Below are 12,241 nucleotides of genomic sequence, written 5' to 3'. Positions count from 1 at the left end.
AGCATACCCATGATTAATAAAGCAAATACATATACCTCAAGCTAGTACAAATTCTTATCAGCAATCAATAGTATAGCAGCAATCAGTAATAATGCAACAATAACAGCAACAATCAATAACAGCAAAATTAATAGCAGCAATAAATGTATAGACAATATTGTATAATAATATTAGAAACTTATTGCTAATGAAGCAAAATTCTCAATAATATAACAGCATAAATGCTTTCAACAGATCACTTATAGGGTACCAAGAGTATTAAACCAATCCCAGAGGAGGGCCAAACTATCCCAGGGGGTAGGATGAAACAGTCTTAGAAGGGGATTCAACCATCTCAGAGGTGGGAGGACAAACCACATTGACCCCAGAATTTAATTGTGCCCAGAGCAGGACCAAATAGTGTAACAGAGTCTCACTTCAAATGTGACCCACATCAGGGAGTTTAGAGTGAGCCAGATGTACCTGGCAAAGGTCCAAAATCTTGTAGAACGTTAATGCAGAGCTCAATCTGTTGGAAAAGTGTATGCAGAGTAGAGGCAGGAGGAAGGGCAGGAGGTCTGAGCAGCAGCGCTGGTGCTGGCAGGGCCAGGCAGCATCAGGCAGGGCTGGGAGGTCCCTGCAGAGCTGCTGGGGGGAGCAGAGTGGCACAGCAGGACCATGCTGGGCCCATAACCCAGAGATCGATGAATCAAAACCATCCTCTGCTGCTTGCTTTTGGCTTCGCCTTCCTCCAGCCCCAACAGACACTGCCTCTCCCTTACAGCCTTCACCAGGTTCTCCCTGCCCTCCTGCCCTCTGGACACCCAGGGCTGCCCAGGGCTGTCCCACACCCTCAGCCCTCTCTCTCTGTCACTCACACCTTCTCCTTTGCTTTCTCAGCTGACACCACTCCCAAAGTGCCCCTCCGCAAGGCAGAGGGGGCTGTGGAGCAGCAGGCAGAGCACAACACAGAGCTCCCCCAGCAGGCAGGGGATGACCTGGGGACAATGCTATTTCTCCCTTCCCACCAAGCAGCTCAGTCCCCAGCTTCCCAGACACAAGAGGGGACCTCCAGGGCTCTGCAGCTGGGGAGGAGGACAAGCCTGCTTTCCCCTAGTCTGGGAAGCACCAATGCAATTGCCTCCAGAACCTGCGGCTTTCTCTGTCCCAGTCTGTTTGCTGCTGTGCCCACCTGTAGGTCCATCCAGGAGCAGGGCTGAGCAGCCCTTCCCAATGGGCACTGTGTTGGCTCTGTGTGGTTGGGGGTTGGTGGTGGAACGGAGAGGGGGTGCTGGCGGGTGGCCTCTGAGAGAAAACATAAGATGCTGCACACGGCTGGTTCTATTTCCACAGCTAACCTATCAGGACATTGCTGAGCCACCATCAAAGTTTGCGGCCTCTACGAAAACATAATCCAGAAAGGGTAGAAAATGTTACACAGAGGGAGGAAGAAGAAAAGAAAAAGTGTCAGAAAGAGCAGAGGGAAAATGCATACCCCGGTGCCCTTTGGGTGAGTAGAGGAGTCTGGAGTGAAGGAGTGAAGTTGAGCCTGTGTAGAGGGGAGGAAAGGTGCTGGTTGATGTTTGTGTTTTTGTTAATTTCCCCCAAGTCGAGTCTGTTTTTCCCACAGCAGTTTTCGCTAAGCCCTGTCCCTGCGTTTGCCTTCACCTGGAAGCTTTCCCGTCCCATATCTGTTACTCATCTCCCATGTGTATGGCAAGATTCTTCCCCTCTGACCTGCTCAGGATGTTAGGAGCAGGAGGAGGACAGTGGTGAAGTGCAGCAGCAGTAGACACAATTGCAACCAGCTGCGTTGGTGGTATAGTGGTGAGCATAGCTGCCTTCCAAGCAGTTGACCCGGGTTCGATTCCCGGCTAACGCAAGGAGGTTTTTCTTTTCCTGGGATCCAGAGTGCTTGGCAGCTGCTCCTTGTCAAAGCCACAAAGCCCGGCTCCTCCTGCTGCCCACAGCAGCTCTGGCTCCACACCTCCATGTCCCGCAATCCAGGCAGCAACGGGCAAAGGAAAGTCTCAGCCCTGCTGCTGCATCCCAGCAGAACAGCCCCGTGTCCTGGAAGCTCCGCTCTGCAAGCCGGGCAGGGGGTGATCAGAGCAGCACAGAGGCAGGTGCTGTCATGTCTCTGTAATGCAGGGTCACAGGTAACAGCCTCTACTCTGGTCCTTTGTTCCCTGCTATGACACAGCTGCTTTTCCTGGGAAGACTCTCCCTCCCTGCTGCTCTTCACTTTCTGTCCCAGAGATCCCAGATGAGGGCTAGTGAGAAATGCTGGTACAGCATCAGGGTCCATATGACTTGGACAACACCCACTGAGACCAGTGTATTCTTCCTGCTGAGATGGCTCCAGGCTGGGCTCAGGAGCTAGGAGACAGGGATTTTTGGACTGGACCTGCCGCTGCTGGTTGCACCTGGCAAGAAAAGCACAATGCTATGTCAGAGTAAAGATGAGGATCGGGAATGCCAAGGTGTGGACCAAGGCATACGTTGTATTTCATGAAACCAGGTTTGCAATTTGAGGGCACAGTGGGAGGATGCCTGTTCTTTACATAATGTCTCAAAGTCACACTGGAGTGAATTTGTCCTCCATCCTTCTTTATCTTTTCCATCTCTCCAGTGCGGTCTGGTCAGGTGTGGGGTTGCATTCCCTTCAGAGGGGCTGCTGCTATGTACAAGGCCTGTGTTCAGAGCACAGTGTTATTTCATCTACAGCACATTTTCTGAGAAGAGATCCTGGTATGCACGGTAACTTGGTTTGAAATACTCTGTTTAACAATCAAGACTGCATATCTTGGAGACCTTATGTCCCCAGCCCACGTGCAGAGCCACTGACCTAGCTTGTCCAGACTCTGCATTGAAGAGACGTTCTGAAGTTTACTAGAATTGGCTGTAACAATGTTCTTGTTAGTTAAAAACTGAGACATCCTCATTTCTTTTGCAACTTATAGCCAAGGGAAACAGAAGGAGCCTCTCACAACTAGACTCCTCACCTCAAGGATGTGAAGCTCCTCAAGTCTATGCTTCCAGGGTTGCTCAAAGAAAAAAAATAGTATAGAGGGTTTGGCACAGTGTTTGCAGACTCCCACTCTGTCATCCCTTTCAACTGAGGACATCCTATGGTTCTTTGATAAGCGGTGCTACAAGAAGAGGCAGTTACAGAGAGCAGGATCATGATGGCCAGCGCTTTCCCCCTTTCCAGTCCATACCCATCCCCTGGAGTTTATTCCCACAACACCAATGAGAGAGAGAATCACAATGGCTCTTCTTCATATGAAGTTTGCAAAAAACAGTGGAGAGGACCTGTCACAAGGCTAGTATAGACATTCACATGTGGTCACTTGGAACACTGGTCTTTCACCACCCTCACAGGAAAACAGAGTTTGTGTGTGTGACATTTCCTTTATTTCCACCTCTGTCCATTGCTTCTTGCCGTCTTACTGGGTATGTTTGATAAGAGCTCATTCTTATTACTCTGCCTCTCCATCCTCCCACACCAAGTGTTTGGAGAAAAACATAAGGTGCCCCCTCAGCCTTCCCTTCCCCAGGCTACCCAACCCCAGCTCTCCCAGCCTGTCCTTGTATGGCAAATGAGCAGAGTCCTTAATCACCTTAGTGTCCCTGTGGCAGGGCTGATAGATCCTCTAGCTGTGCAGAAATGGGATTCAGACACAGAGTCCCTGTAAGGGCACCTGGCATGCAGACATCAGGGTCTCCTCCTGCAGAGGAAGGACACCTTGCAGAAAGATTTCCACTTGCTGCTGGGAGCAGGTAGGACCAAAAGAGAGAGTAAAAGCAACTGCATTCAGTCAGGGGAAGACGTGCACCTGCCCCAATACTCATGCACCTGGAGAAGCAATGACTGCTGAGGGGGATTGCTGGAGCAGCACTGAGGAGAGAAATGCATCATCTGGAAGACTAAACAGAGACACTGGGTATTCCTTTGTTCTTGGCTACCTGCTTGTGTGTAGGAGGACTGAGGTGCTACTTCCATCCAAAACATCAATGACTAGCAAAGTGCATCAGCAAAAGGAAAGGAGGGATAAACCTGACTTCCAAATGTCAGGAGTTGGGCTGAGATTCAGGCTTAGAAAGGCAACTTCTCCCCGCCTGATTCTGAAGACACCCTCCACAACCCAGCTGAGTACACATGTCCATTTTTTCCTGTCACCTCAGGAAGCGTTGTCATCTCAGCCCAGTTCATCAAGGGGCTTCTGTCTTCTGCCAGGAGGTACTCAGGGCAGGCACTGAGAACTCGCTGCTTCCTTAACACACATGCAATATGCTCTGGGTACACTGGCAGAAGAGATTAGCTCTTGGATGCTTTCAGTGGCCGGAGTCAAGACTGACCCTGAGAGAGATCACAAGGCTTGATAAGGAGGTTAAAGACTCACATTCCATTTCTGCAGTGCTTTTCGATTTTTCTCTTGCCTGCTTGCTTATTTGAGTGCTCTGGTATCAGTCCAGGGATCTCTTTTCACAACTAGTGGTAAGAACAAGAGAGAAGCCAATGCTCTTCCTTGTAGAGCAGATGACTACATGACGGAGGAAGAGAACAAACACCATGAGTGTCCACCTATGCTGCTCAAAGTCTTTAATGAGAAGGAGCAAAAGCAGTGGCACAGAAGAGAGATCAAGAAACATGTCTGCAGGATTCAGGGAGACACAGAGAACAGCCCATTTCCCAAGGACAAGCTCCACACAAAGCGCTTGCCTTTCCCCATTCTGCTCTACCTGCTGGCAATCCCAGCCCAGCAAGAGCAGTGCCTAACTCCAGCACTCTCCCCCCAGTAGCAGCAGGTTCAGCAAAACAGAAGAGAACGAGCCCTTTCTCGAGGAGCTCAGAGCAGAGCAGAGCCAGAGGAGGCACGGCGAGGCCTGATGTGCAGCCAGGAGCCGTGGGCACAGTTCCTTCCTGCCAGGCGGCATGAGGACACCCAGCCCATCTGCAAACCCTGGCCACACTCCTGCTCTGCAGTCCCCGTCAGTCTTCCTGCTCCAGAAGGGATGATGCACTAGGTTCAGCAGTTCAGACGGCAGCGAGGGGGAGGCAGGCACAGCCCTGACCCCCCCAGACCAAGGGAGCCCCCAGAAGAGATGGGAACCCACCCAGTGCTAAGGGTGCTCCCAACAGCAGCCGACAGAGAGGATCCCACGACTGTGTTCTGAGGGAAAGAGGTGAGGATGGGGCCCGGCAGGGTCACCACCACCGGGGAGGCCTCGATGGCCACCGTCGAGTCACCACAGTGGGCAGCACAGGGCTCACTGCAGCTGCTTGCAAGTGGGGTTGGGCCACAGGAACAACAAGGTGGTGGAATACATGGTCTGAAGCAAGACATCTCTCGGTGAGGGAGGCAAAGCTGAAACACAGAGCAGAGAGGGAACACGGAACCCCAACTTCAGTCTTCTTTCTTGTCCTCAGTTCTCTCTGCAAATACACTTTACTGCCCTCCATCTCCTCCATGTCTAGAAACTGATCTTGCTGACATGTACTACACATGTGACATCTCAGCTTAGGGCTAGATTTGAATGCCTAGGACCAAAGAAGTGCCTAATTGCTTGCTGATTCCACAAGGACCTCCTCAAGCATTACTCAGTGCAAAAGCACAGATGAAGGTTGATGCAAGTATTCCAACGCAAATAGGCTGCGTGGAACAATTGTCTCAGAAATCACCTCTTGAAAACACACAGTGTGCATAGAGCTGCCATGGCCCTCACCATGCTCGCTGAGTTGCATGGTCCAGAAGGACTGAACATGGGCCATGATGGGATTGAGAGCAGCCCTACGGAATAGAAAATTTCAGATGAAAGAGGTGAGGCCATAATCACCACAAAGGCTTCGGAAAGCAGTAACTACTGGGTGATCAGATGCTTCATGAATAAGGAATGTTTAGTGGCCCACAGGGCTCTAGGACACAGCATAAAAGCCTGCGCTGCTCCAGGCTCTGCACCCTCCTCTCTTGCCTCCCTTTCCTCGAGGAACAAGGTAAGCCTCTGTGTGCTCCATCTCTCCCTGTGGGCTGAACTGCTGTCATGGAGGCTACTCAGGTGGATCCTTGGGCTGCCTCAGCTTGGCCCTGCAATAGAACTCTTCAAGGGCTGTCACTTACTTACCTTTTGATGAGGCTGGCTGAGGAGGGCTCGGAAGAGGGGGTTTCTTTGAAGCAAAAGGGGATGAACGGGGCTCAGCTGCAGGGAGGTCTGCTCAGCAGAATTTCTGCTTTAGACAGATGGTCTCTAACCAAATGGCCAAGTGCACCCAGTGCCTCCTTCAATGCAGCACTGGTTGTTCTAGAGATGGGGTTTGATTAGGCTCTCCACAGGGGCTTTAAATCCACTGAGCTGGGTCCTGCCCTAAAGCAGTTCAGCCCTTCTGGACCATGCAACTCAGAGAGCACGGTGAGGGCCATGGCAGCTCTATGCACATTGTGTGTTTTCAAGAGCTGATTTCTGAGACACTTGTTCCACGCAGCCTATTAGAATAAAGGAAGAAGCTGCCTGAGCAGCTGCCTGCCTCTGTGCAGGGCTTGTAAGAGAGATTATTAATATTATTGCTGGATGCATACCATCATTCTGGCCTATACTGCCTCCCTCAAAATGGCATGACAAACACACAGGAATCCTTTGTTACTTATCTGTAATTCTGATAATATGATTACGTTTATTTTGTTTTCTAGTGCTGAAACTACCGGGCCACAGAACTCTTAGAATTATGTTAAAACATGACAGGACTGTTTAACATGGCAAGGGAGGGAAAAGAAAAAAAAAAGCAATGCAGTCCTGCAATCATCTATCCAGAGACCAGATACTTCAGGGAGCAGTCCAAAGTCTTGCTGGCAAGATCTATGTGTAGAATTATGCTCCTCTGTACAATAAGCAGTCACAGCCTGCTCTAAACAATCAGACATTCACCAAAGTCTGTGGAACATAAAAGTACTTAAACTACTTAAAGACATTTCTGATTTCCGCTCCGCATATGGCTTCAAGGGTAAAAAAACCCACAAAAATCTGGAGGTGTCTCATAAGATGAGACAAATAAGTAACTGATTGTCTTATTTTCATGTGACAAAGCTCAAATGTTGGTGCCCTTCAGCCTTGCTTGTGAACTCTCTCAGGTCTCAGTCTTGTAAGTTCTTGCACTCAATGTCTATGATTTTATTTTGGAGAGATGCATTGCACATGTTCATACCAGACATAAACAAGGAGACAGGTTGGATTGGTGATTATTTTTACTCTAAAATGCTAAATCCTCTTTTTTTTTTTTTTTGATATTTAAATTACATTTTGATAAATAAGTTTATACTACATTTGTATTTGAGCAAAACAGTGAACTGCAAAGAGCAAACCATTACTGTTAATGTTAATGTGGTGGTTAAACAAGCTTCATAATTTTTATTGAGATTTAAGTGTCAAATACATTTCTCTAGAAATTTTGGACTTTACAGGGTCCTGATGCTCCACTAATCACTCCTAACTTTCCTGCTTGTTAGCTTTTCTCTTAATTTTTACCCATAAGGACTCAACTCATTCGTCATCTCCCCCTAGGCACAGTTCAATACATTGTAGTTGCTCTCTCACATAAAGTGCAACTCCTCCACCTCACCTTCTGGCCTGTCTTTCCTAAAAAGTACAGAGCCTTCCATGACAACATTCCAGTCGTATGAGCTGTCCCACCGTGTCTCCGTAATAGCAATGACATCATGGCCCTGTGTCGAGGTTTGATTGCAAGGTGACAATAAAAACATGGCAGATGTATTGTTAACCTCCTCTCCCCCCGCTCTCCCCTTCAGCCCCTCCCTCTTCCCGCTTCCCACTAAGGACAGGCAATTGGGAGGCGAAGAAGGACAGAGAAGAGAGTTGGAAAAATTAAAAATGTTTTACTAATGCTACCAATAAAAATAGAGAAAATAATATAAAATATACAAAACCAATCTTGAAAGTCCCGGCAACTGCTCTGGCAGATGTAGGGCTGGCACCGAAAGTCCTGGACTAGACTCTGCAGCCAACCGGAACTGGATTCAGTCTGTCACTAGGCCTCAGTTCGCAGGGACAACTCGCAAGGTCCTCTCCCAATGTCGGCCATAAGGAAAAGGGACGAGATCCTTGAGATCCCCCACTTTTATATGAAGTATCACGTGAATGGGATGGAATACTTTAGTTGGTCAATTTTCAGTTCACCTCCTGCTTGCACATCTCACGAGATGCATCATTATCAATGAACTTGCACTCCATTGCTATGTCTACCAAAACATGTATCTAACTTTCAGGAAAACTGCAGTTAGTAAGAAGACTTTAGATGACAGGGAAATTCACTACAAGAGAAACTTGTTTTTAACAAAACCAGGACACCCTGCAACGTCACACAGATCTATTAATTCTTCCTGTTTATTCCCCATGCTATGCACGTTGGTGCACAGACACTTCAGACAAGTACCCAAGCATGTGGTTTTCCCATGAGGGGTGCAGAAGGATCAACAATAGCCATACATACCCTTGAGGTGGTTGGCCGCCTGGTTCTCATCTTGGGAGGCAGCTAAGGAATATTTGTCACTGCTCTGGTTGGCCTGGCTTATTCCCCAGTTGGATGTGATGGTGTGAGCATTGACACTTTGGACCCTGCCCCCCAAGCCCTTCAGTTTAAAGCCTGCTTCACCAACTTGGCCAGCCTACTGTCAAAGATTCCCTTGCCTCTTCTAGATAGGTGGATTCCATCCCTCTCTAGTAGACTCTAGTCATAAAAGAATGTCCCATTGACATAAAAGCCAAAACCCTCCCGATGGCACCAGCCTCAAAGCCAGAATTTAATGTGCATTGTGGGTCTATTTCTGGATTATCTCTTTCATTCAATTGGTAGAATGGAGGAAAAGATGACTTGGGCACCAACATTTTTCACTTTCACCTCCAGGGCTAATAAGGAAGCAGTAGAAGCTCTTGTTGCCCTCGATGTCCTTCATTGCTCTGAACTCTACCTGAGCTTTGGCTTTCCTAACTCAATGACTACATTCCTGGAAAGTTCTTCTAAATCCCTGCTGCGTAATTTCTAAATCTCTGCTTTGTTTCCATCTCCTGTGTGCTGCCTCTGAAGTGGCAGCAAGCTCTTACATTGAGGTATTTGTATCCTAATGGAAATTAGATGCTTAGCTAGATATAATCGTGGGTCTCTTCAGGGTCTGTTGCCAACATTCAGGGGTCTGTTCACGTCTTACATTGCTGCCTTGCGTGTTCCACAGGACCGCAACATATGAAACAGGATTCCTGCGTCTTTCTAGAACATCGAGTGGAGAACACACAAGTCTCTCATATGATGCCTAGAGATGCCTTTTCATAGGCAGCCAAGTCACATTTGTGCTCTTACAGCTAGTATTGTTTTAAATGCCTTGCTATCCCATGCTTAATGCTGTTGCGTGGATCTGAATTTTCATGCTGGAAAGGATAAAATCTTCCTAAAATCTCTAGAATGCCAGTGCATAGTATTACCTGCAGAAATTGCACCTGTAGCCAGGAGTTCGACTCTGTTCTCTGCATGTAGGCCATTCTGCAGACAGGTCAGAGTACCCCTTTATTCTGTTCTCATTGATCCAAAAGGCAGACGCAGCAGTTCTTTGCATCAAACTCCATATGGAACTGCAGTCCAGGCTAAGACTGAAGGTGGTGAACGGCTGTGTAAAGAAACACAGCACCTCAAAAAGAAGCACTTATAAACCACTGCACCCCACATTAAGGTTGGGATTTGGTGTCCAAGTATAAGTAGGTATCTAGTACTATTAGAATTGTCCTTAATTCACAGGCATGAAGTATGACAAAGGACCCGCAACAAATGTGTTCAGTTCTGGATCCACAGGGAAATTCGGGATAGGATACTCAAGGACATTTAACATGTCTGTAGTAGTCCATGTAAATACCAGTTGTTTCATGATTCACCATAATCTGGATCTGGAAAAGTAGCCAGGCACATAAAAACGTGTAAGTATGTAAATCCAGGCAAGATAAGCCACGCTGCTAAAGCTCATGGAGGTGAAGGTCCCATCCATTTTTATGTTTAAATTTACATCTAGGTTCATTAGTAAGGTTCCCCTTCTACTTAATGGAAAGAAACAGATCCCTCAAGTCAAATGTTGACAATATCACGCTCAAGTTATGCCCACCCAAAACATAACACATGCCAACTCTCTTCAGCTCTACGGGAGCTCTGAATGACCAGGGGGTCATTCAGCTGCCTAAACAGAGCCATCAAGTAATCATGCCTTATCTTAGATCATCCAGGACACCTGCATGGGGCTGTCAGTTCTGCCTCAAGTCCTGCAAGAGACACAAATGCGTCTGTATTGGAAGCCGGAGACCACATGGGCTACCATATATATGGCATCTAAATATGATGGAAGAAGCATCAAGCCCTTGAATATCTCCCCTTTCATTTAGATCTACATGATTAACTTCTTAATGTGTTAAACTACATGAGATAATCAGTCGTTTTCATGTCTCTTGCAATACAGTGTCCTTCTGAGCTCTCTCCTTAGAAATAGGAGAAGCGGAGTAACCACATTCTGAGCCTTGTCCTTGTTTTAGTCACCTTCCTCCAGGAATGAGTTTTTTCCCTAGCATTTTTTTCAGGGCAGATCTCATCTTGCGGTTTCTAAGAGTGTAGATCAAGGGGTTCAGAGCTGGGGTGACAGCACTGTACAGGAGAGACACTTGCACATCCCTTTTAAGGGAGCTTCCTGAGGAGGGTGGTGTATAATTGTAGAGCACTGGTATGTACAACAGTGCCACAACAGTGAGGTGGGAGGCACAAGTGGAGAAGGGCTTCCATCTTCCTTCCTGGGACTGGACTTTATGGAAGATGAAGCAGATGATGTAGAGGTAGGAGAGGACGATGAGGGCAAAGGAGCCTAGAGCAACAGATGTGGTAACGACGTTGAGGAGGGTCATGTTGAGGCTGGTACTACTGCAAGCCAAATTCAACAGTGGTTTGATGTCACAGAAGAAGTGATGAATGTGGTTGTGGCCACAGAAACTCAGTTGAGAGGTCATGACTGAGTGTACCATGGCATGCACAAAACCAATGGACCAGCTGGCTGCAGCCAGCAGCAGACAAGTCCGGGGGCTCATGACAAGGGTGTAGCGCAAAGGATTGCAGATGGCCACATAACGATCGTAGGCCATGGTGGCCAGGAGCACAGCCTCAGTACTGCCCAGGAAGTGGAAGAAGTGGAGCTGGGCCAAGCACGCACCTAAAGAGATGGGCTGATGCCCAAAGAGAAGGCCACTCAACATCTTGGGACCAGTGACTGTGGAGTAGACAATGTCCAGGCAGGACAGGTTCCCCAGGAAGAAGTACATTGGTGTGTGAAGCCGGGCCTCAGCTACCACCATAGTCACAATGGCACCATTTCCCAGAAGACTGGTCAAGTAGAGCAACAGGAGGAAGACGAAGAAAAAGTACTGCAGGCCCTGGATATCAGTGAGACCCAAGAGGATGAACTCGCTGAGCTCAGTCTTGTTCAGCATTGCTAGAACACTATGAAGCAAAAGCAAAATGTCAAGGTTCCACAGTTGTGAGCAGCAAGAGCATTAAAAAACTGATTTGTTTGTCTGCAATTTTAATACAGATAAATGCAGAAAAGAGGAAAATGAAACACATGTAACCAAGTACAAAAGGTGCATACAGACTTCAGAAATTAACATGGACAAAAGTAAAAGGTGCATACAAACTTCAGAAATTAACATGGACAAAAGTAACTTTCATGTAGTTCTACTTTCTGTCTAGAACCAAGAAAAGAGTAAAATATTACAGAGGAGAAAATATTAAAATAAAGCCTTCCACCTATACATAACAGCAGAAGCAGCATGAGAGGTTCCACAGTTGTGAGCAGCAAGAACATTACAAAACATCAGACGTAATCAAACAGAAAAGAAACTAACGTGGACAAAAATAACTTTAATGTAATCTTCTCTTACTTCCTGTCTAGAAACAAGGAAATCTTAAAATAAAGCCTTCCACCTATGCATAAGAGCAGAAGATGTAAGATGTAAAACAGGACTACATCCTCACCTTCAGCCACATTCATATTTCATTTGTGGTCATCTCTAACTTCCTGCTACAACTCGTGATCTCATCAATAAAGCTTCTAACTCATCATGTGAATCACTCCTAAAGCTTCCTTTCCACTATTGTGCCTACATTTCATTAAGCCAATCTCAACTTTCACATTTGTAATGGTTACCATCTCTTCCAGACAGTTCTTCCATC

General features: G+C 47.2%; 1 protein-coding gene and 1 non-coding gene across 2 annotated transcripts; one reads left to right on the top strand and one right to left on the bottom strand.

Annotated features, from left to right (window-relative positions):
* Positions 1-1,789: 1,789 nt before the first annotated feature.
* TRNAG-UCC (transfer RNA glycine (anticodon UCC)) lies at positions 1,790-1,861 on the top strand. The gene has a single exon. It is a non-coding gene; the product is annotated as a tRNA-Gly (tRNA).
* Positions 1,862-10,557: 8,696 nt separating this feature from the next.
* On the bottom strand, positions 10,558-11,499 carry LOC135992644 (olfactory receptor 12D1-like). The gene has a single exon (XM_065641961.1). The coding sequence runs from the start codon at positions 11,497-11,499 to the stop codon at positions 10,558-10,560; it is 942 nt and encodes a 313-aa protein (XP_065498033.1).
* Between the last annotated feature and the right edge of the window lie 742 nt (positions 11,500-12,241).

The sequence above is a fragment of the Caloenas nicobarica genome, chromosome 10, assembly GCF_036013445.1.
Source record: "Caloenas nicobarica isolate bCalNic1 chromosome 10, bCalNic1.hap1, whole genome shotgun sequence".
Classification (NCBI taxonomy): Eukaryota; Metazoa; Chordata; class Aves; order Columbiformes; family Columbidae; genus Caloenas; species Caloenas nicobarica.
Note: the sequence above shows the minus strand (reverse complement) of the source record. Positions and strands in the feature narration are given on the sequence as shown.

Bases quoted from the DNA above. Each gene is read 5' to 3' on its own strand.
- LOC135992644 (XM_065641961.1), bottom strand. From the start codon at position 11,499: ATGCTGAACAAGACTGAGCTCAGCGAGTTCATCCTCTTGGGTCTCACT.